This window comes from Schistosoma mansoni, chromosome 4 (genome assembly GCF_000237925.1).
Source record: "Schistosoma mansoni strain Puerto Rico chromosome 4, complete genome".
Classification (NCBI taxonomy): domain Eukaryota; kingdom Metazoa; phylum Platyhelminthes; class Trematoda; order Strigeidida; family Schistosomatidae; genus Schistosoma; species Schistosoma mansoni.
In genome coordinates this window covers 16085502-16111438 of record NC_031498.1, presented here as the reverse complement: position 1 = coordinate 16111438, position 25937 = coordinate 16085502, and the positions used below count along the sequence as shown (strand labels likewise).

General features: G+C 36.4%; 2 protein-coding genes across 2 annotated transcripts in view; both read right to left on the bottom strand.

Moving 5' to 3' along the window:
* Positions 1–12644, bottom strand: part of Smp_160700 (putative set domain protein) — a gene marked incomplete at both ends in the record, with an annotated part of 34176 nt that extends 21532 nt beyond the window's left edge. Inside the window, 7 exons of the mRNA XM_018796981.1 lie at positions 155–421; positions 1425–1639; positions 2478–2679; positions 4073–4257; positions 8502–8776; positions 9729–10255; positions 12603–12644. Of these exons, the coding sequence (XP_018652068.1) occupies positions 155–421; positions 1425–1639; positions 2478–2679; positions 4073–4257; positions 8502–8776; positions 9729–10255; positions 12603–12644 (1713 nt within the window). The remainder of the gene's footprint in view (positions 1–154; positions 422–1424; positions 1640–2477; positions 2680–4072; positions 4258–8501; positions 8777–9728; positions 10256–12602) is intronic.
* Positions 12645–13080: 436 nt separating this feature from the next.
* Positions 13081–13672, bottom strand: Smp_071000 (hypothetical protein). The gene is made up of 3 exons (XM_018796980.1): positions 13363–13672; positions 13229–13322; positions 13081–13194 (listed from the first exon to the last, which is right to left on the bottom strand). The coding sequence occupies exons 1-3, from the start codon at positions 13493–13495 to the stop codon at positions 13131–13133; spliced, it is 291 nt and encodes a 96-aa protein (XP_018652067.1). The 5' UTR covers positions 13496–13672; the 3' UTR covers positions 13081–13130.
* Between the last annotated feature and the right edge of the window lie 12265 nt (positions 13673–25937).

Sequence of the window (25937 nt, the reverse complement as noted above, 5' to 3'; positions counted from 1 at the left end):
TATTATTATTACTCACTGTTGTTATTACTTGATGATTACTATCGTCTGTACCATTATGATCGGGAATTTTCTGTTTTATACTTCTATAAAATATATATGGTGCACAATTTAAATGTAAATAATTTCCACAACAACCAGCACATGGCATAATTACATTATCTAATTTACCAAGATTTTGTTGTGATACTTGATTACAATTTCTCTGTGAATCTAACAGTGTTGTATGTACTACATCAGATAGAATTGGTTGTATAGTGTTTACTGTTGAATGACTGTTGTTTGTTGTTACTGAGATGTTATTATTGAACTCACCACAAACACTACACATGAAATGATGTTTTGGTGTTGTATGACCAAAACGCAATTTTTCGAATTCAAAACTATTCGCTAAATCTATCCAACGTTGACCAATTTTTTCATTCTATTATGAGAATAGTTAGAAAAAAAGAATTACATGAAAGCAGTGAGTGACAAGTTGAAAATCTTTACGTACAATTCAGACAGTTGTTTACTGCATACAATTGACACCCTGAGAAATCATAGTCAAGAATTAAAGTAGAGTCAGCGATAAAACAAGTGAAAAAACGCTTTTCTAATATTAGAAACTCTGTCGAGCGATGCTATGACAAGTTTAAGAATTTTAAAATTTAAAGATCAAAGCTTAAAAGTAATTACCGTTCAATGAGAACTATGTGTCTATAGAAGGAAAAAAATGAAGCTATAATTAAATGCTTATCTGACCGATTCTTCTAATTATTTCGTAAATCAAGCCTTGTAAGCAATTAGTTACCATTCAATCCCATGGTATGATTTTCTGTCATCAGCTGATCAGCACTTAATTGAACAGTACTTAGAATAAAGCAAACTTTAACTTATGACACAATTGTGTGATCGCTTTCTTCGAATGAATGTTTCATAAATATTCATATTCAACTGTTAACAGCGTGACTGATATCAAAAATTTATTCGAATCCCAAACATAATTTAGTTTCAAATTCATATCTATTATTTAAAGTGCATTTACTACGTATTTGTGATATGTTTATATATATATATATATATATATATATATATATATATATATATATAGTTTCCACTTTATATCGTATCAACAAACGCTGCTATTATCGATATTTCGTTCTCGACCTCCAATATCTGTACTTGCCTTGATTTAGTTCAACACCAATTTGTAACAATAGGAAAGTTACAGTAGATGACAATAACATACTGTACTTTATATTGGTTTTTAATTGAATGAATGAATTCTTCTTATTCTCTTACAGTTATTATCAAAAAATCTAAGTACTATCCAACATAAGCATAGATACTAAACAAAGACAAAGAGAAATTCTTTATAGAAATTCATACGATTTGGAAAGAAGATAAAATTGAATGAAGCAAACAAACACCGGTCAAAAACTAACCTTTGAACTATCATTTGATAATTTCAAACGTTTCCTATGACCGATGGAACTAGTTGATGTAGAAGAAGAAATATACGAACTAGGACGATGATGTCTTCCTTTAGAATCTATATCACTGTCAGATGCTACAGAGGTGGCTGAGTCATCTGATGATGACGACAAAAATGACCCACCTTCACTGGCCTCTTCTCGATATGGACGTTTACGTGATTTAGCTTATTAAAATTCAGCAAGAAAGTAAACATAATAGAAAATGAACATTAATTCTCCTTATAAATCAATTTGTAAACAAATCCACAGAAAAACAAATTGAATTTAAAGATTTACTGAATTGAATATGACATAATCTCACGGAACGTAATCAAATTACCAAGTACATATATATTTATGTGATAAGTTTTGAGTAACATGATTTTTTATGACGGCTACAGATATTAAACGAATAAATAAATTGAATTCAGTAGTTCATGATTGGAACCTACAACTTTTGTTGGTTGAAAATTGAGTGCACTACACAAAAAGCCACAATTCTTTACGCAATAGTATTTATTGACAACTAGCAATAAATAGTTATTTCATGCTACTATGTGAAACAAATGAATAAGATATCAACAAAACATTTATTACAATAAATACCTTTTAACAAGAACTAATTGAGTGAACGTTAGAAGTACAAAGTGCTGTATAGATTATTAGGCGAAAAAGAAGTTAACAGTTAGACGTAGGATATACTTAAAAAGTATTTTGACGTGTTGATGGCTTTAAAAATATTTTAAAAAACACTGAATCACTATGATTACCCACGTTGGCGTAAACGAATTATATAGAATAAACTAGAAACTATGATGATTGTTTCACAGTATGATAGTTAGTTAATTGTTAATTTACGTATCAAAGAACAAGCATATATACGATAGTTTTACCTGGAGAGCGCTTAGCGACCACACCTCAATAAATATGAGAATGAATTCTACTAAAGAAACCTTAATAAACACTATGTTTAAAACCAGGTAATGACCAAATAGATTAAAATTTCATTTTAAAAAAGCTTACAGGATAAGGTGAACTTTCCAGTATTTTTTCTAACAAATTCTGAAAGTGGATCCAGTTTACGAAATGAAGGCTCAGTTGCCCATGGAAACAGTGCTAATCGGTCAGTTGGCTCTGGTTTAGTCAATTTTGCCGCCACTGCAGCCTCTCTAGCATGATGCCAAGCTGATTGTAAACTTGGTTGAACAGTAAATTGACGCAATGCCTAAAATGAATAAGTAATAGACAACTTAATAAAAATTTGCTTGAAGTTCATAAACCAAACAATCAATTTAAATGGGACTTGGTTGACTATTTTATTATTATTATTTAAACACATAAATATTGGTACAAACGGGTACCAGATATATATGCGCCGCACAAATCTCATTCGATTTGTGTGAGGGCTGTGATACTGACCAGGTGCCCAAACCGAAGCAGGTGGTTTTCTTAGGAGGCCACACCACAAGCCTTCGACCTAAAGGTCTGACCCACAAGGCAGTGGAGCATCGTGAGGAGATGCAGTCCCATGGTAGCCGGTGACCAACAATTGGTCAATACGCCATTTCTTCCTTCAGGATACTGGAGCCCATGTGCCCCACCGGTTTGGAATCAGGGTTTACCAACTCCCCTAGGTGGACTTTCCGTGTCCACCAACCCGGTTAAACCGCCGGACATTCGCTTTTCGTCCTCTCAATTTCGTAAACAACACCCCCGCCACGAGAAGGTAGTGAGTAGAACTTCCCTGGCAGATGCTATATACGCGTGGTCATGTGAGAGCATTTCGAGAGGGAGAGCAGACTCTCCCCACTCAGCCGGTTGACTAGTAACAAACTCTTATTGGGTGACTTAAAAAAGACGGTCGATACCCATAACATTAGTTTGAAATTCTATAAAACATCTTTTACGGTTGAAAGACGAGTAAAAATAATCAACCAACATTCGCCGAAGTAATGTTACAAATATATGACAAGCCGATGACTCACATCAACTTGAAATATTCGTTGACTAACTTAAGTGACAAGAAAAGTTTTGAGTATACCTAAATACTCTGGTACAGCCGAGGGTGGGTTGAAGTCCGCTCTCCCTCTCAAAATGCTTTCAAATAGATAAACGTTTATAGCTTCTTCCAAATAAGACCTACCTACTCATATGCTGCGAGCGTGCTCCTTATGAAAGTAAGAGAACGAAAAGCGAATAGCCGATATTGAAACCGAGGTGGTGGGTACGAGGGGCCCACTCGGGGAAGTCGGAGAACCCTGATTCCAGATGCTTCGAAATTCTGAAGGGACAAAAGACATACGAACCTATTTTGGCCATCGGTTACCTTGTGAAGGCAGCTTCTAAAGTTTCTGCATTGCCTTGTGGAATCCCCATTTAGGTTAAAGGCTCTCGATGTAGCCTCCAAAGGATACCAACTGCTTCGGTTTGGACAGTATCCCAACCCAAATACTTTTGGTGCCCAGTTATAACAAATTTTATGTGAATTAAATAGGTAGAAAATAAAAACTCGTTTGTAGTTGATTACTAAGCTGTAACTACTTGGCTTCAATTAGAAATACAAAAGTGATTCAACTATTTGAGAAAAAGGAAGAAAACAGTTAAATATTCTCACTTACCCGAACTTTATCTTTTGCTTCTAAAACAGTTTGACGAAGAAACGATTCAAATTCCTCTCGACCAGAAAATAATCGTAAACGAGTTTGTGGAAGTGTTAGGAAAGTTAACGGTCGAATAATACCCAAGAGGCAAACTCGAAATTTAGGCACTGTTACATCATTAAAATCATGTGTAGACTTCAAACCTATAGGATGGTTTTTAAAAAACAAAGATATTTTCATGATTGTTATTTGGCTCTACTATGACAGATGGGCCAGTTTTTACTTTGTGTAAACTGTCAGTAATATCAACAACCACTTATTTATTTAAACGCATAAACATTTGTACAAATGGACAGCAAAATATATATGCGTCACATGAAGTAGTTATCATTCACTTTGCGTGTGGCCTGGAGTGCTTTCTAGGTACCCAAACCGAAACAAGTGGTTTCCTTACGTGGTCATTTCACCAAACATTCGACCTAGAGGTTTAATCCACAAGGCAGTGGAGCGATGTTAGGAGATGCAGTCCTATGGTAGCCGGTGACCAACAATAGATTCATGCGCCATTTGTATCCTTGAGATTCTGGAGCCCGTGTACACCATTCGTTTGCAATCAGGGTTTTCCAACTCCCCTAGGTGGATCCTTCCTAGCCACCAACCAGACATTCGCTTTTCGCCCTCCCGATTTCGTAAACAACCCCGTCACGAGAAGGTACAACCACTAATATACGTAAACAAAATAAGTCCATAGTTTTCTACCTACTTAAGCCAAACAGTAGAATATAATAAATTTTTAACAAAATGTATCATACTTAATAATCAAGAGAAAATCTTAAAGATCTTATTTTTCCACGTATAAAGGAAGAAACCTAAAAACTTGTATATCTTAAGAAGAAAACTAATAAACAAGTTCAGATTTCGGTTAATAAAGTAGAAATAAAGTGCTACGTGATTTTATTAAAAATAATGGATTACTAAGATAAAAATTGTGATCTTAATTTAGTTCTCTTACTATTATGTAAAAATTAGATAGGAGTATACATTTCTATTTTATAAATCATTTTCTATCATACACACTACTATTTTGAGAACCCGAGAAGAGAAATAGAAATAAAAGGAAATTTAGTAACAGATTGATTCAGTCAGTCAGTTACAACGTAGGACCAGGCACATACATGCATCGGTCCACGTTCCCACACCTCATCAGCACAACAAGTTGAACACCGAATTCATTGAAGTAGTTACTTCAATAATAGTAATATATAAAAGAAAGATTGTATATAAGGATATAATACAGGAAGAAAGAATTAGTTCATAGAAATAAAGGTATAAAGTAATTTTAATCTCACGGTTTGAGAGAAGACAAAGAGTGTATACACCTACGCCATGGTAATTGATTCTGAGTTATGTCACTCAGTCTCCAACCATTGACTACGATAGTCGTACGAGCCCCAACCAAGTAGTCAGCATCTACCAACATGACTCAGACTAGAAGTTAGTGACTTTGTGGACTGATGCCACGTTTCGGTTTAGCTGCCCCTAACTTTCTTTTAACCATTCCCAACACTAGTCAGCATTGAGCGCCGTGGTAGTCGGTGTTCAGGCATGCTGTATACAACAGTTCCTTTCTGTTATTAATGAGAACAAAAAGATGATGGAGGACTAAACACTGCACTGAATAGAAGACACAGTCACGTTAGTTTTCATGTATGTGTGTCAGTGATTGGTTAGTTTGTTCAACTGATACAAATAACAGGTACTGCATATAAAACACCGACAACTATCTTCATTTATCCATATGCGCCTGTCAACATAAGAGAACAAATTATGGTTCGTCTTCAATTTTGTGTCTTTAAAAAGCCTACAACTGCCTGAAATGATGAATTTTTTGGAGTACTATCTGGACATTTAATAAATACACATCCCCAAGTAATTCAGCTAAAATTTCTCAAGATTATTAGCAAGTGAAATAATTCAGATACCGTTCATTTTCCTGAATCTATTGGTCAGTAAAGTAATATTTACATGAACAAAAGGAAACACTTGTTAATTTTTTTATCAACTCGATTTTTAAACACTCATCTTTTAATTACAACAAATTCAGTTTATTACAAACCTTGAATTAGCTATAATTTAGTTAACGCATTAAACTTGAGATATTTCTAAATGAGGTGGTTTTATGGGATACTTACGATGTGAACAAAAAAATAATGATGAAGAAACTTGATTGTATATATAATTTTCGAAGTATTATTGAAAGAATATGACCTTACAGCGAGCATCAAGTTGGCAGTGAGGAACAATGTTGACAAATAAAGCTTTATTCAAAGCTAACAAAAGAATCAGTTTTTGTTTAGACCTTTATATACACTATAAAATGTAAATCACTGAGATAGCTGACAATGGAGTTAAGCGACTTTTTAATGACTCTAGAATTGTAAGGATATCTTAGTTTCAGCCTAGTAAAAACTACTTAGAAGTATATACAGAGTTTCTTGGTCATCATCAAGTTATCTACCTATTTACTAACTAAATCTGAACTTCAATTTTCTTGAGCTTACTTGGACTCAATCTATTTTAAGATGACTCTTGATCGATTACTTTACAGATGTGCATGTACATCACAACTTTCTTAAAATTCTTATAAATTCCTATCAGCTTCTACTGTAATTTGATACATTAGGATTATAAGTTATAAACAACTAGTAAAAATCTAACTGAATAAGACGCACTCATTCTACTTTGCTCTTTGAAAAACCATATTCTGCAACCACAGAAACTCTACAAGTGATTGAAAACTAAGAAATTTTGTACAAGTCAGCTCACTGACAGATCAGTTATACTTTTCGAGATAAAAGAGACAGCATATTAACATGTTCAAGCTACGTTTCTGTTTATTTATTTAAACACATAAACATTGGTACAATGGGGCATTAAATATATGTGCGCCACATTTTATCATTCGATTTGAGACATTGTCCGGGCGCACAAACCCGCTTCTACAATGCTTTCAGTCAGTCATGTGCAACGTACAACCTGACACATACGTCGGCCCAAGTTACTAAAACATATCAGCACAGCAAAGTGAAATTATCGAGAAAAATGCCAGTATAATAAAAGCAGCATTAGTGTCAGTGATGATGGAAAGGAATCGACATAGACAATACAGTTCAAGAAAAAAGAATAAATTCGCGGAAAAATTCTGACCCCCAATCATCACTAACTTAAAACAATACCCGACAAAGGCAAATATATATTTTTGGGGAAAGCGACCCCAATAATTAACGATTTCAAGACTACCTGCTTTTTAGTTTGAATAGGACGTTTATACACGTAATTACTTTGTGATTATAAATGTATTGAGTTTAATATCTACCAAATAAGTTTGAAAATTAATTAAACGCTAACTTCGTAATAAACACTTTCAAAGCAGGCGAGCTGGTACAGTCGTAGATAGGAATTACAGAAATGTTCGTCAATGAAATAAAACCTGGACTACACTCACATATTCTTAATTCAGAATCTATTTCGTTTAAGAAATAATTCATCACTGATGAAAATCTCAGTTAATGCAACAATGCAATGGCTGTAAGCAATAGTACAACGAAGTCAATGAACAGTGTCAAGTAAGCGTTAATTCAAATTTCGCTCTAACAATGAAGTCATGATTTTCTGAACTGTGAACTGAAGCGTCGGAAGAAGAAACAAAAATACAACTTGTACTAAAATTGAAGAGTTTATGAATGAAGCGAAAGTATAATCTTTTTATCAGTGTTATCACAGAAGGATCCCACACCATTTTATGCAAGGTGGTAGTGCTCAAAAACTAGGCTTAACAACCAGGTCTTGTTTGATTGGAGAATTAATAACCCGTGAGCTAATTTCCTCTAGTCGAATATGAAATCTTATGTTTATTTTGTGCTCATGTTCTTTACATAACTATGTTTTTTTATAAGGTAGAAAATCTATATTTTTTCGGTTAATGGTCATGTCTTTGATTTCCAACCATTACTCGGCCACATCGCATTATCGCGTTTATCTGTTGATTAGCATTCTATTCATTGATTTTAAAAATCGAAATTTCGCTCATCATGAAAATCTTCCTTTGTAACACAAGTAAATATATGAAGTCATGTTGAACCATATTCTCTTCAATCAACTTCAACAAAAAAATTAGCTCACACAGAACGCATGGAACAGGTGGAAGTTACGAATGTTATAGACAAATAATTAGAATTTCTATTTCATCTCTGGGTGCAGAAGGTAATGGTCAGCATTCTAAGAGTATTAGCAGTAATATCATGTCCTCTTTTATGTTAACCTTCAAAGTCTAATGCATTTACAATAAAACACTTCATATTGAGAAATCGAAACATTTATACCAATGACTTAAAATATGCATCTAAGAAACATTTAATTTCCAGATTGTCTATACACATATACTTACCAAAACCCCTGACTTGGTACTTTTTCGGTTTTTCAGTTACTATGGCTGGCCACCAAGGTAAGTTTTCGGGCCAATAAGGACGAGCCCAAACTAGCTCCCCAACTTGCCAAGGTTCTTGACAGTGATTTAGTTGGACAGAGGTAGATTTAGATAACTGTGAATATATAAGCTTGCGACTGACTGCTTTAGCCAGTAAGGCTTTCTTACGTGCTGCAGAGGTTAGACTGCTTCTAACAATGTTAGATTTGTTGAAATTTCGCTTCCACTGACTGCGACTTATAGAAATAGTAAATATAATAGGAGATAAAAACAGAATACGATTCGGGTGTAATTAACAAGATTTGACTTAATTATTTCAAATAAATTGAATATTGCGTATATTGTTATCAATAAAAATGATATATCTGTAATATTCCAATGAGTAGAACAATTAAATTCTTTAAAATTTCTGACGTTTTGTGACTCAGTGTAAGCCACTTCTTCAGGGAATGAATAAACAAATTAAATCTACCCGTTTAAATGGTATAAATGAACAAAGCGAGACGATTTGGCGCGATCAATCAAAAACAGGCCTGACAAAGCCAATGTCATATTATCCCGGTCAACGTCGTTTATGTGAGGCGTGTTTGTGTATGTATGTTAAAGGATGAAAGAATATGTTCTAGTCACAGTTTGAAATTCAATCTTAATTTTACTAGCAAATGATATCTGTGAAAACATTTGCACTGAAATTAAAAACGAGGTGAAACTAGTTGTAATAAGATTTTAATTAGATAAGACATTTTGTGATCATTTGTTTGCGATCACAATGCTAGCAAAAAGCCGAACAAAATCTAGTCCCTACATAATTTGAAAAATTTGTCATCACACAACCATGAATAACGTTTTTCAAGTGGGAATAATGATGGTCCCTGGTTGCTCAAACCTTAGTATATGGGGAAAGGTTCTAATCTGTAATCATCGATTGGAACTCGAATCATCAGAACATATAAAATGATTTATAATAAGATTTACACGCTTGTTTATAGTAATAAATACATGGTCTTGGGCTATAATAACTTGGTAAGATTGAGAATAAATTCTAAGCTTTCTAACTTTACCTATCAGTATTCACTAGTAAATACAACGCGTGAACAAAAAGGAATCGAGGGTACCAGCTAAAGTGTGTTGTTACTGTGCACATTAGGTCGAAACAAAGTTGAATAAAATCTCACCGTAGAATCTTACATTTTGGTGCGAAACTGCATGTGTCGCATAAAAGTGGGTCTGACAGACTTTATATCTTCTTTCACTTCGTCAACTCTGCTTGCTTCTTCAGAGCTGCTATCCTGACGAGAACGTAGGAAAGGTTGAGGCTTGTGTTCAGGTTCGTCGCTAGGACAATCTGAAGAAATAGATTGGTAGGAAAACGATGGACTCGTTGGAGGTGAAAATTTTGGACTATTTGACGACCACTTGATATTTTCTTGTTTCCAAAAGCCATTGACATTTGTCAGGATTTGAGTTTCTTCAGGAGAATGAACAGAATTTGCTTCAGGTTCATCCAGAGAACGTACATTATTAAAAACAGACTTATATAAGTCATCGTCGTGTTGTGGATTGAGACTGCGGAATTCGTTTGGATATGGATCTGGACTACGTTTTATTGATATTTCTTTAGAATGAAAATCTGGCAAAGGATCGAGTTTATAACATAGGGAATCGGTAGATATGTGTTCACTCACAATATTGTTTATGGATTGCATATCTGAAAACTAAAAAAGATAAGCCGTTAATAAACTCAAAAAGCAAACACATTTACATTTGGAGAGCTCAAGAAACAATGCAACCACCGAATGTTAAGATGATTATTTCAAGAACAAATATTCACATCTTTTAAGTCCTCGAAATTAAGAATGTGTACAACCAAAAATTCTAAGAATACGACTTTAAAAAATGGTTAACTTAATGTTTTGCTTGAAAATCAATACAAACGTCTAACCTTGACTAAATATATATGGGCTTACAACCAGTTTATTTAAAAATAACTACAGAGGCGGCCTGCTTAAACATCTGGGCTACCTGTTCCTGTCATCTATATATTTCAACAAGTTATCTAATATTGTTTGTTTTAATACATCATTATGGCTATTAAGCACACAACCTATTCCGGTGCGTTTCTGAAAACTGTACAACCTTTCGCTGTAAAGGTTACAAAAGGCCTAATCAGAGATGTCGTGTTTGCTGGTAACATGCAGCAAAAAGAATATACATTATTCATATGTCGATTGACTGAACTGCTGACATCCAACTGGAGATCACTGAATGTTTATCATCAGGAGCAACGAAGAAATAAGAAACGTAAACATGTTGAAATACTTTATGCTGAGAATTCGATTTTGTACCAAATACTATAATATTGAATAAAGCTAATAATAATAATAATAACAATATCATATTTGAAAAATTAACAAAGCTAACAAATTGATTTTTTTCTACTCAAAATTTCATAGTCTACAAAAGAAAAGGTATAACTGTTAACACCAAAGAGTCACTTATTCATAATCAGTAAGATTTTCCACGAATGCGTACCACAAGAAACCACGCCTCACATTAGCACAAAGAAAGCTGATCATATGAAAAGGTAAAAAGCCGAAATAATATCAGCTACACTGGAAAACATTAAAAGTGGGGAACATAGTTTAAGATAAACGAGATCAAAAAGTTAAAAATTATGAAACGATGTTAAGATTTACAGGGATACAAAGAATGGGTCCAACTGCAACCAACTTGAGGGATTTTCACCTAACATCATTAAACACAAACGAGTTATTGTAAAATCTCCAGTAAGGAAGTTTACATCTTCCCACACAGCTAAGACCGACAGGCGACGTAGCTACGAACTGATATCACGTCTTAAAATGGGATGCATTACCCCTTTTTCCACCAACTCGTATGCTAGACAACAAAGGGAATCGAAGTAAATGGTGGCTTGGTGTGCATGACATGCAGGCTTACGACCTTATAGACTGAGTTCCCATTTCTACCCAAAATCCACGTATGACATACGCATAACGCAGTCGGTGGTTCAACCAAACATAAACAACACGCTGGTTTCGAGTACCAGATTTTTATGGCTGTTTATCTAGGGTAATGAAAGAACAGAAACAAGCACCACTATATGGAACTAATTATTTCCAGAAAACAGGCCCGTAACAAGCATATAAACAACTAAATTATACGTCGCTACATGTAGTTATGAAATACTCGGCTAGATATAAAGTCGAGAATCAAGATAGCCGTATTAGTAGGCTGAGATCACTAGTCAGTCATTATTGACGCACAGCGTACCACAAATATACACTAGCCCACGTTTCAATGACGAGTTGATAGGATATATGACAAAGGAGTCGGAATATTTGTAGGACTAATCATAGTGAGAAAGATAAAACATAGAGAATATGATTCAAAAGAATGAAGAAATACGGTGACTCAAAGGTCTTAACGTACTGCTACGTTACCACGAGCAAACTGCAAAATTCTTTAAGTTGTTTCTGGATAAACGTAGTCACGACGACAGTAAAACCATTAATTACTCAAATGAGAAATGCATAAAAACATTAGTTTATTAAGCATGTACTACAATCGATATGATAATGACTCTGCAAGTAATTTGAGCTTTATTCTTCGCTTACGAGGGTACTTACGGTTAGAAACACAAAACTATGTAGGTTACAACAACAACTCTATTGCCTTTTTAAGCAACAGGTTTCGATGAGCGCACAGAACTTGACCAATGAACAAGTATTTTGCAAGTAAGACCCGTGGCTTGGTCTTTATATTACTTGTTACATAGCTGAAAGCTTAGTACGTGAAACACCTAATAACCGATACGTTAATAGGTTCAACATCGAATTAGCATCTAAACGATAAGAATCCTGTGGAAAAGTCCGATTGAACGTTGCTATCACTCGAATAAAAACCCCAACTCAATCATACGGATAAATGTGATAAAGAGTATACATTCACGTTACTACGACAAAATAATGCAATGAAGTAGAAGAACGAAAGAACCTGACATACTACTACCAACGAACTCTAGATATTACAACTCATACTCACTACCAAAGTTAACTGAGGTCTCTGTTGCTGAATGAGTGACATGTCTAAAAAGTACCGTCGGCAAAATCAGTTCCCTTAATTCCGAAAATCATTTTATATGAACGTATAGCTACCCAAGAATGTTGTCATCATTAATGAGTAATAACTGAGTCTTCAGACACACTCTGAAAATTAACTTTCGAAATATTCTTAGCTTTCCCATCTAAGCAACTTGTCTTTTACTTCGCGAACGGTCGAAACTAAGCTGGTTAATAAGATGTATTTTCCTAATTGACAAATCCTTTGATACAATATGGACTTCAAAATATCACGTGATCCACATAACAGGTAGCTAAACAAGGATGCTGAACCAAAATTTTCCGCTAAATGTAATGTCGAACATAGTTTAGAAACTGTATGGCAAATTACTTTGCAGTAATATATAATTTACTAAAAACGCATCAAAATTGAAAGCATACGAGCAAACCAAAACAACATAGACGATTTGGAGAAGGTTTTTATTTAGTTATATCATATCTTCTTAAGTTTTTAATCCAAATTTGCAGAGATTTCAGGTACAACGAAGGCTTTTCCCTGTTTTTGGAACTCAGCTCTAACAAGAAGTGACATAGATTTATCATGAATACCTTAAATGGTGAGTAAACTCGTCATCCACAATATCATCGTCCCAGTTGTCTTCCCAAACAGTAGCTTCCTCGTTGGGATGGCCTTCTCCGCAAGCTACAGTGATTTTGAAAAAGGACTATTTTTATGTACTTACCATGGGCTGGGAACTCCTCGAAGTCGTCGTCTTCCTCCAAAAGCGTAATATCTATCTTTTCAACTGGTTTCTGGTTTTTCTTGTCAGAACTATCCTCAATTTTAGATTTTCCTTTTATCTCACCAACAGTCATTTTATCCTGGTAACGCTTCACTTTAGAATAACCACACTCGGGAGGTAACCTTAAGGTCAGAGATATGGGTCAAATGGTTGAGGACGGAATAGAAGAAGCTTTCACTTAACGGGCTTCCGTGTCTAGTAGCAGTGGATCACCAATACCTCCAGGCAAAAACCTAGGTATATTAACGATAATAGAGGGAAAAAAAGAATTTGGTAAATCATAACAATATGTTATCATTAGTCCTTAGGTTAGTATTGTAACTAAGCTTAAGAAGATGTTTAAGGGGATGACCAGAAGTGTTAAGGATACTGTAAGTCATAAGAAGGTCACCTCTAAGACGCCTCTACTCTAACGGGTAAGGGTTAAGTGATTGGAGGCGCTCTTCATAAGGTTTGAATTTGAGTCCCCGAACTGATTTCGTGGCTCGACGTTGGATACGTTCCAGAGTGTCCTTATACTTTTGGAGGCAGGGAGGAAATACTATGTTTCCTCACTCTAAATGGGGACGAATAAAACTGTTGAAGATTTTGTGGAAGGTTCTACCGTCGAACTGGCCAAAAATGCACTTCAATGTTACCAGTGCGAGGTTTGCTTGAAAGGCGTTTTCGTCACAGTTCGCATACGACTTCAGGTCGTAGGGTACCAACACTCCTAAATCCTTTTCGACTTGGGAAACTTCTAGGGAGGAGTTACCTAAGTTGTAACTATAGTCTGCAACATGTCGCAGATGGACTACTTTGCACTTTGAAGTGTTGAAGGTAAGTCCGTCGTCGTCTGCCCAACTTTGAAGTCGGGTCAGATCCTCTTGAAGTGCCAGTATATCCTCTTGGTTGCGTATCTCTCTACAAAGTCTCACATCACCAGCAAAAAACAATACGTCAGACAATACTTGTTGTGGAGGATCGTTTATATAAATCAAGAAAAGAAGAGGTCCTAGTAATGAGCGCTGGGGAACCCCACTAGGACATTCCATAGCCCGAGAGAGAGTGAAGTTAACACTGACATTAAAATGTGGACTTTCTAAATATGAAGTGAGCCAGTCAATCAAAGGGGGTTTGATACCCAATCGTCTAAGCTTATTGATAAGACATATGTGGTTGACCCTACAAAAAGCTTTTGGAAAATCAAGGTAAATGATGTCAACCTTCCCCTTGCGATCAAGGACGGTTGTCCATCTATCCACCACAACCAGCAGTTTGGTTATACAGGAGTGACCCTTCCTGAACCATGCTGTTGAGATGAGAAGAACTTTAAAGATGATAAGTATTCTTGTGTACCGTCGTATATTAGAGACTCCATAATTTTAGAAGGTATGGAGAGAAGAGCCACTGGTCGGTAGCTTGAGGGTTCACTGCGTCGACCTCTTTTGAAAATTGGTGTGATGTGAGCCAGCTTCCAAATTTCCGGTAGTTTGCCTCTGCTTAGCGAGTGCGTAAACATCACACTAAGTGGTGATGCCAGGATTGAAGCTGCTTCCCTCAATACAGCAGAATGAACCATATCCGGACCGGGAGAAGTGTCTTTTCTTAGGTGCTGCAATTTACGGAGCACCAGGTCAGCACTCAGGTCCACTTCGGAAAGTCCTGTACAGTTGCATGTGAAGCTTTCGTCAGTATAGTTGATGTGGGTCGGCTGGAATGTCTGAGAGTATTGTTCAGCCAAAAGATTAGAGGCATCACTGTCGTTATTGGTCGGGCCATTAGGACCTAGCAGTTGGAAAACTCCAGTTTTGCCTTGTGGAAGAGAAGCTGCGTAACTGAATAAACTTTTCGGATTGGATGCGAATTTATCGATAAGCTTGGTCTGGTACTGAAGCCTGTCTTCTCTTATTGCCTTTGAACATATGCTCCTTATGCGTTTGTATTGCCTGTATGCGTCGTTATTGTCGGTTAGTTTATATTCGGCCCAACAGTGCCTTTTGCGGCTTAGCAAACAAAGAGTGCGGTTCTTGACGATTGGATGTTTTTTGTAGCGTTTTGGGACCATTTGAGGAACTGAATGCTTAGTAGCACATAAGATCGTGTGCAGTGAAAAATACCCATGAGCATCCACTTCAATTTGAGGGTGAACATCCCAATCCACCTGTTGCAGATAGTCGTGTAAAGCTAACACATTCGACCGTTTGAAATTCCAGCGCCTGTTGTTGGTGGGATATCTTAACCCAGTTTAGTTGACAAAACTGAAGAATAGAACGGCGTCCAGCCAAACGTAGGAAAACTACACAATCTAAAATTGCTACTGACAGTTTCAATGAGACGTGCTACTCCGTTCATCCGGAAGCAGACAAGCTTTTACCAGTTGTCTCCATTCCAGACGCGTTGAAGACTCTGTTGGTAAACAATGATGATAATCACAACTGCAACCATGCGAATGATATAAAAAGACTGCAAGTTGACATGAACATTCTCAATCCCCTCAAGTATCTCATCAACCCTAACCTCACAGAGACTCCAGATCAAATGAATGACATAAATAACTTCTTAGATCGTGTTGCATCAGAGGTATTTGAAAGAATAAGGCGATCTAGCAATGCAGTTGTGTTTAATAAACCGGACTCAAATGCCCTTAAAAATATCAAAACTAGTCTGATTAGAGCCAGCAATATGACACACGTACCATGTGTATGCTCAAGATTAAAAAGAAGTCACCCTGATATGCACTCACCGATCTTGTTCAAATTCAACTCATCTGTAGATGCTAGTGAGTTTTTAAATTCTCCAATTCATTGAAACAGAAACAGATTTTCAAGGATATTAAGATCTACCAGATAAAACACCATGCCAATGAAAAGCAGGCCGAGATAACCACAGACTACCAGCATCAAACACCCAAGCGTATCATAATCCTAAAGGTCATAAAATTAAGTCCGATCCTAAGCAGACATCTAACTTTACGAATATGCAACCACCCAAAAACACTCCTGAATCTCCTAAGGTTCAAAACCCAAAAGAAAGAAGTCCCAATGTAGGTGATGCCCATCCTTCTAAGAATGTTGACTTAGATTCAACCCCAAGTAGTTGTACTGATTATGAATGTGATAACACAGTCCAAATCGCTGTTAGCGCAACAACCAGTTACAGTGACTGTGCAACGGATAAAGGGAAAACTGGTCATAAAAATTATCTGCCTGACCACACGCTTAACGTCGATATGCTCGAACCTTGCAAACCATCTCAAGCATCTTTAACAACACACGACCCTCCTCAAATTACGAAGGAGCCAAAATCAACCACAAACCTTGGAAATAAGCGTTTAGAACATGTTCCCTATACGTCACGTATAAATAACAATCTAAATTGTAAACGGCCACTTGGTCTCACACATAGACCTGATAGCCTTCTTGGCCCGGCTCCCAATGTGAATACTATTCCTTTACCAAATGTTATATCCAATAATAGTGAGAAGACTTTTTTTGTACTTCCGCCGGCTTTTCTGCCGGCAACAATAAACATACTTCAAATGATGACAAAGTTGTTGAATCTATTTCCGATCGCAACACAACTCTCACCTTAGCCAATCCTACGAGTATTCATGTAAATACCGATTGTGATTTATACTCCAACCTGATTCACCATGGTAAATCTCAATTTCTTATTCTTTCGTTCAATGCCCGCTCTCTGCCCAATAAAATTACTCACCTCAAAACCCTTTTATTCCTTGTAAATCCAACTATTGTACTTATTACGGAAACGTGGTGCAATTCATCTATATCCGATCACTCCCTGCATATAGATAACTATGTTTTCTTTAGAACCGATAGATGTAATGGATTAGGGGGCGGTACACTTATCTATGTCCGTTCGGATATTCAGGCCTGCAAATTTGAGGGTAAATCCCTTGATGCTATAGACGACTCCACCTGGGTTACTGTAAACTGTGGATCTCGGAATTATCTACTGGTGGGATGCATATACAGACCACCACATGCAGACTCTAGGTTTGACAGATTACTAACAAATATCTTTTCCATTGCTTCACACCAACCGCATACTTTTAAAATCATCGGAGGTGATTTTAATCTGCCAAACATCACATGGGATTCGACTCCGGTTTCAGGTCGACATGACAAGTTAGTTGAAACACTAGAACTTTATGGATGGGTCCAACAGGTCCGACAACCGACTAGAAGGAATAATATACTTGATTTACTGTTTACAATCAACATAAATTCTATCTTAGTGCATATTGGTCAAGAGTTTTTCAAGAGTGATCACAGAGTAATATTATGTATCATTCATTCTTTCGCCGCCATACAATTGAATTCTAAAGCTGGAATGATGTACAAGAGTAGACATTTTGATCAACAAACCTGAAAACGGACTGGAAGTCTTATTCGTTGTTTACCATGGGAAACTTATTTTACCACAAATAATATTGACATTGCGATCTCTGATCTATACCACAACTTGATACACTGCCTCGACTGCACTGCTCCAATTACTAGCCATGTGGCTTATAACGCCAATAGGGGCCAGAATAATTTAAAAACTTTTAAAAGAAAGCTGAGGAAATTAAAACACCGTTACCACAAGCATAATGACTTGTATACACTACAGAGTATACTTAAGTTAATTGACAAGAGTGCTTCATCTAAACGCAAGTATTTTATGAATATAGAAAATAAAGCCCTAGGTAATAAGAACCCAGAATTATCAATACTTCGGCTTTTTAAATCGCGTGTGAAGTCAAATTCTCTTGGCGTGACCAAATTCTTCATAGTTAACGGAAGAATTATTGATGACCCCGATATTATTTGCGAACAATTCAGTCAGCATTTCTCGCAGTGCTATAACACTAGAACTGAAAGCTGTATCATTACATTTCCAATGCTGACGTGCAGACACCTGTCGAAAATTGATTTCGTACCCTCCAACATCAAGCAGGCCATAACTGCCTTGAAAAAGTCCTATGACGGTGGACCTGACGGGATTCCCTCATCATTTGTGAAATATGGTAGTAGAGAATTCCCATTATTTTGTTTAAAACTTTTCAACCTATCTATGGAATGTGGGGCCTATCCATCTGTATGGAAAACATCTCTTATCACCCCCAGATTCAAAACCGGATCACGCAGTGATATTGTTAACTACAGACCAATTAATTTGACATCCGTGCTGTCAAGAACTATGGAAAAAACCATCCACAAACAGCCATTATCATTTTTACTTTCGGCTAATCTGATCAGCCCATCCCAACACGGGTTTATGACCAAACGCTCATGCTTCACATCGCACCTGGAATATTTTGATCAAATTACCCAGAGAAGAGATGTTGGTCAGTCTGTGATAATTCTGTACTTTGACTTTAGTAAGGCCTTCGACAGCGTCTCACACAAACTTCTTCTTTTAAAACTCTCTTCATATGGAATATAGAATCCCCTTTTATCTTGGCTCAAGTCATTTTTAGAAGAACGTAGCCAAATTGTCCGCTTTGGATCTTGCTACTCCAAACCTATGAATGTAACCAGTGGGGTTATACAAGGAAGTGTAATTGGTCCACTACTATTTCTCCTTTTTATAAATGACGTTTGCTCCCTCTTTCAGTATGGTAAACTTTTTCTTTTTGCCGATGATCTAAAAGTGGTTTATTCATTCTCATCTCCCACCAAAGAAAGCTATATTTCAACGGTAATCCCAGAGGAAATAAACAAGTTGTACGAATGGACTATTTCATGGAATTTGCCACTTAATGTTGACAAAAGTGGATTTATTAACATCGGGCGCTGCCTTAACCTAAATCTGGCTATACACAAACATACACTGAAACCTCTCAACACTGTTCGTGACTCGGGTTTAAGATATAGCGACAGTTTGAACTTTTCTGAACACATTGCATCTCAAGTATCCAAAGCTAGGAAGCTCATCGGATTCATAATGATTAATTTCAATAATACCGAATCGAGATTATTATTATACAGAAAATGTATCTTACCCATTTTTGAATATGGTATTTTAGTTTACAGTAATCGCAGGCATAAAGACCTGATTAAAATTGAAGGTGTTCAAAGAAGGTTCATCATAGCTGTTTTGGGGTATTCTGACAACAAGGACTATCACCAAAGATGTCAACAACTCAAACTAGAACCTCTCTGGATCAGGCGTATCAAATTAAAATTTATCTTTATGTACCGGCTTCTTAACGGTATTTCTTACTCTTCTCTATCTACCCCTTCATACTCTATGATACCGTCCCACAATCTACGCAATAAGGAAAATATTCTAGCGATCCCAAAAACCCATACAAATTTACGCCAGAATTTTTTCGTCATTCGCTACTCAACCATGTGGAATAGACTGCCAATGAACCTCGGATGCATTGAAACTATAATCCGGTTCCGAAGTCTTCTTGATGATTTTCTTTCCGAAAGTGGATTGTGTCACCTACTGAATATCAACGTGCTTAACAATGATTTATACAAAAAAGGTTCGTCATCTATCTAACCGACTGAAAAGCAAAGTGAAACCTTTGAATCTTTTCATGTCTATTCTATCTCACTTTTATTCATCTTAATATATTATTATGCTTATGTTCATATTTATAATTATTACTGTTATTATTATCATTATTGGTCTCTCGACACATTAGATATTGTTTTCATCTCTTCTTGTCCTTCTAAACATATTTTATTCCTAAACATCCAAAATCTACAATTAAAAACAAAAAACCCCATGTTCCACTTAAACAAATAATTTTTTTTTAAATCTTCACAACATATATATAACATATAGAAATTTATATTTAATTATTCTTTGCAATTAATTGTGACTATGATAGCATCATTATAAATTATTATTATTGCACTAATGTTTATGCTGATACCTGGTTTCACTCTGTATTCTGTTACATAAATCTACACGTATTTATCCGTAAGGGTTTATTATTGTTGTTATTATTATTTTAAAATTATTCGTTCATCTCAAAAGTCTATATCCATTACACTATTACGATCATGGTTGGACCCTTTCACTATGTGTTCATTTCTTTTCTCTCTCCCTTTTTTTCCTTCTAAATAAATATTATTCTTAAGATTACGAAGCTTTGGATTGAGACAATAACTTGAGTTACGTTGAATTCAACTTATCAGACTCGTTTTATCTTCACTATTTATATACACCTCATACACATTGATTATCTTTTGCACTTAATTGAGACTTTCATAGCATCACCCAAAACTATGTCTGCACGAACAAACACTTATTCTAACGTGACATCTTACTGCAATAATAAGTTATTTACTTATTAATTTATTCTGTTTTATTTTATTTTCATTACTCGTTTTGCTATACATACATAGTTGTTTATTCTTGTTCTGCGTTAAGATATTTACGTCTTCCGCGTCTCCTTTATTTCTATTTCCTTAGTTTCTTCCTTTCCTTCTTCAAAATTCTTGCTAATTACACAGAACCTGATTTATTATCACTATTATTACTATTCTATTATTAATATTTTATTTTCATTTTCCTTCCTTTCTCAAACATGGCATATGTAATGTTAAAGTTATTGAAAATTGTGTATTATTGCATTTTTGAAGAAACCCGAAATGGTTTCTTCACAGCACTTATGTACCCATAAGGTGTTTTTGAATAATAATAATAATAATAATGATAGTATCTGGAGGACGGATCAGAAGTATCTTGCGTAGAAAACTGTTAATAAACGCTTGCATCTTCTGGATGATGGCCTTCGTAGTTCTCTAGGTTTCCGCCCCATACATTAGAACTATCTTGACACTTGTATTGAAAATTCTTCTTCGGTTGTAAATATGCTACTCTAGCTTTGCTAATCTGCGTCAGACCAACCGTGCTCATCAATGATGCTTCCAGATATCCAAACGTTTTTACATCCTCTACAGCTTCTCCGTCAAGTGTGATCCGATTTATGCATATTGTGTTGTGTCGGAGAATCATACTCTTCTTTTCATGTATGCTGAGACCTACTCTACCTGGAACCCCTCTGGGGCTACTGACGGTTCCAAGCCCGGGCGAACAAGAAGGGTTGGGCATAAGGATAGCGATCCCATCACGTAGAAAATTAATCCGCTAAAAAAGCGCTGACCAGAAAAGTTAATTCAAGATCAAGAGATAGTTTTCATAATCTCAACTAATAATCCAATAACTGAAGCATATATTTCACACAAAGTCTGTTTTGTGTTTGTCTTGAATAGAAACTTTAGGAGAGATCAACCGTGTAAACTATGAAAATGTTCACCATTACTTGTTTCACCCTTTCATAATGATATTTAGCAACTCATTTTTAAGGGCTTGATATTAATTGGCATGATCACGACCATAAGTTGTTCTCATAAATAGTATAACAGTGTTGAACTCTTTAATTTAAATTGGTGATTGATGACTAACTGATTAAACAGAAATTCTATAAACAATGACCCTGAATGTAGATCTAAGTATTTCAATCGACTGACACGACAACAACAATAAACGGAATCAGATTGAAGAGCTCAATGACTATCCGAAACGGAGGACATTTTGAATGATTTAGGCACCCAGTCAAGTAACTTGAAGAGGTCATTATTCAATTATATCTATCCTGTTCTAAAGCCTGTATATATTGTAGTAGGCGTGGTATCAAAATAATACCGAGATCGTGCCAAAATCCACACCAGAGACCATTGAGCATATGCGAGTTCGTGCAAGGTCACAAACAACGGAAAAATGTATGCATTATTAGTACACTTAAATAGACAGGTGCAGTAAAACAATCACTGGTATAGTTGGTTATAACAATAATTGTTTCCATCATGCCAATCGCGTTCACCTCATAAAATAAGGTCACTATAGTATATAGCAGTTTCCTACTTCTCACATATAAATAGGATCTGTTTTCGAGATTCATTTCAGTTTTTCTGTCCTACTAACTTCAACCCACAGTCCGTTTGGTTAGATTCGCTCTCTATTTTAAATGTCAGTTTCCTTACTCATTTGAAATGCCGTAAGTTTCCCTGGAGATCTTGAATAAACCCTTACAGATTAATGTTATAAAGAAAAAAATCGTTCCCGACTTACAAATGATTTGTAGATGTGCGAAACTGGTTTGACAGATTAGCTCTCCTGATCTAACATTGAATTTGCACTATGAGATAATTTTCCAGTCTTACCTACTCCAACCTAGTAACAAGACACTCATGCTTCCATGGCACAACTATGGAAAAAGTAAGGGCCTTTATGTTACGTCCAATTATGAGTTTTTGCCCGTTCCAACCATTGAAGTACTGGCCGTCGATATTCGCAAATCACGAACTCAAGTAGGCAAGAGAACCAAAACTCCAAATTAGATACTGTAGAACATCAACGTTGATGTTCTATGTCGAAATGATTTGAGGCCTACTCGAGTTAGACGGGGGCGGTGTGACGAACCAGCTAACTTCGAAGTCACACCTCGCGATCAGCACCTTACGTGGATTGCCCCCATCGACGTAACAAGGGACAATGGATGCTATGGAGACTGTACAACACAAAGGACGTTGTTACAAGAATATATTAGTTAAGGTGCAACCACGAAAGTACAGAAGCGAAAGTACAACCACTGCCGCGTGGGCCAGTCCATGGTGTATGATTGATTGATGCGCGTTGACTATCCTTGGCCTTGACAGGGATCGATGATCTGTTCGATATTCAGTGACATTTCACTGACCCTACAAAACCAAGTTTATTCGCAATTCACAAATAATCGACCAAAGTCGTTCTAACAACAATAATTATAACAATTACAAAACAAACCTTCAATTTTGTAGGTTCCCCGAGCAAAAACTCCCAAATACCAAACCAATGACAAAAGAAACCAAAATGTCCGAAAAGAATGATATAAACAAACAAGTCCAAAGGTTAAGTAAAACAAACACATCCAAAAACACAGTAAAATTGATGTACAGTAAAAGGGTTTTAATCAGCCAAATGTTTTCAGTTCTCCTGTAACCCTTTAGGTGTTAACATTTACACTAGGACAAGCGAACTAGAAAAGTATAAAATATAGATATACTACTGCATGACCCGATTCATGTCATTTCCGTTTTCGTAGCTTTGGCCTTCACTGACCTTCACCCCTTCATCATCCCATCAACCCTCAATGATCAGTCTTTTGTTGTGGAGAAACACTCTGTTTAGAAGATGATCTGGGTAGAGTTTAGTGTTTTTACACTGCCTTTGCAGTTCCTCAGTTTATATTAATAAAGACGAATGAATTCTCAAGTCCAAGTATAATTTACCGTTTTCTCACCCACTCCCAAGCTCTTTTCAACACTAACAGGAAAACAGGTAAAAATGCGGCACTGATTTCTAGGAACAGTATATTCAGTCACAATTGGTGAACGGCGCTCGTACGAGTACTAGACTGAAATGTTCGCTGTAAAACCACATGGTAGCCGAAACATGTGTGCCATAAAAGTGGATTTTTCGTCAAAGTATTGGACTATGCATATGCACAACCCTGCCATGCACTGAGTATTGGACACTCGGTTTCACGAACAACTTCTACCTCTGAATTATGCTGGGAGTGACTGCGTAAGGTGGGTTGGCAAAATGAAGTAGAAGAGCTTGATTTGAAAGATTTGAGGGCAAGCAACAGAATAAGAAGATAACTTGCGGGCATGATTAATTACTATATGAGGCCTCATTATTGAGTGATGAGATGCCAGTCTGAAGGAAAGCATATAACTGAAGGAATCAATAGGATCCATATAACTGCAGTGATTTGACAGAACACCGATTATCAGAAAATATTGGCAAAACAAGTTGAAAGTGGCCCTAATTTCTTCCACATGCTTCCAGTTTTCAATAAACATAGTTCTCTCAGATTTGCGATCTTCGATACTCAAAGCCTATCTCAAAGATAACAGGCAGTTAGGAAGGATTCACTATGAAAAAGTGAGTGAGAGTCAATGTCAATTTTCCACTTGGAAGGCTGTACCACTCAGACGTTGGAGGAACTCAGAATCTTAACTTTTGTGAGAACAAACGCAGATAAAGAACGGATGCGATTTAGATTGACGATGCAACGGATGTTCTAGTTTTACAACTAGCTACCAGTAGCACCTTCTATATTCGATCGTTCCCAGTCAGATAGAAATCAGAAGTCAGACGAGAAGAGGCAGGAAAGATATATTTGATTCGTTACCAATATATCGAGGACCTTTTCTATAAGCTGGCTAATGAAACGTAGGAGCTGTGTCCCACGCCGTGTTGAAACGTGATCTGGTACGGATGCATGACCGAAAGCCTTCAGTTAAACAAGTCCACTTAAACAACATGGTCAGCATCCAATGTCGAACACTTAATGAGCTATTGATTTTGGGGAATTATTTACAGCTACAGATCACTCCCCCCCTAGTGAGGTAGTGATGCCTCTAAGACGTGACCAGCCAGAAGTTTAAACCCAACGAGTTTGTCGTTGGTAAACACTCTTCTGATAGCTTGCTTCGTTTAGCAGCGTCTGGTCGTCTTTCCTTAAACTATGGGACCAAAATGTACAACATAGCAATAAAGAAATATAGTACAATGAAAAATTCCGGTTCCTTGCGAAACTTCGTCGTTCTTTTCCAGCCGTCCCGGAAAAGAGGAAAAATAGAACGTGTGAGTGCATGTCAAAAATACACTCGTACTTGCGTAGGGACACAAGATGAGAGGGAAAAAAAATGAATAAACTAATACACTTATAAAAAAGCGTAAAAGCGATCGGAAAAAAAAGGTTTTCTTTTGGTTTTTTTTTATATATAAAGATATATATATACGCTCAAAAAAAATTTAAAAAATGCTTTGTTTTTTTTGTTTTTTTTTATATAAATAAAAAAAAAGAGCATATTAAAAAAAAAATTTTATGATAAACTATGCAAGGGTAATTCAAGACAAAGCTTATGTCCTACGTGCAATATTCGTTAAGATGTTCTGGAAATCTTACCCGTCTTCCAGAACGCGTTGTTTTAGGTTTATCTATCGACGTTGACGAAGTATCAAGTTGTGTGCCGGCTGTCGTGTAGGGTACTACGAGTGTAGTAGCTGTGTCGTTTGCTTGTACCGAAGGAAAATAGACGTAGCTAGGGTTTCCTTCTAAGTACGCTGCTTTGAGTCGGTCGATACTGATGCTATCGTTCGCACCGTTCTTATCGACTACATAGAACTTAGGTTCGCGTTGAAGGGTCCTTCGTATGCTGATTCGAGGGGTCGTCGATGTGAGTCTCGACGAACGAAGACGTGTGGACTATGTCGTAATTCGGGTTGAACGAAAACATCAGTTGATTGAGGTCGAGTGTGAGCAGGTTTAACTGAACGCATAGCGTTTGTAAGCCTACTCGTGTAAGAGTTTAGATCCATGTTCAATGAAGAAGCTGAAGGATCCACGAATTCTCCTGGGAGTCGGAGTGTCGTTCCGTAAACGAGTTGAGATGCCGTGTATCCAATGTCAGCTTTCACTGCATTTCGGATACCTAGCAAGACGAGTGGAA

What these genes read in the sequence shown, in the direction of transcription:
- Smp_071000 (XM_018796980.1), bottom strand. Translation starts at nt 13,495, where the DNA reads ATGACTGTTGGTGAGATAAAAGGAAAATCTAAAATTGAGGATAGTTCT. An exon ending in CGAGGAGTTCCCAGCCCATG is followed by an intron (nt 13,323 to 13,362) that starts GTAAGTACATAA and finishes AAATCACTGTAG; the next exon opens with CTTGCGGAGAAGGCCATCCC. An exon ending in GAGTTTACTCACCATTTAAG is followed by an intron (nt 13,195 to 13,228) that starts GTATTCATGATA and finishes ACTTCTTGTTAG; the next exon opens with AGCTGAGTTCCAAAAACAGG.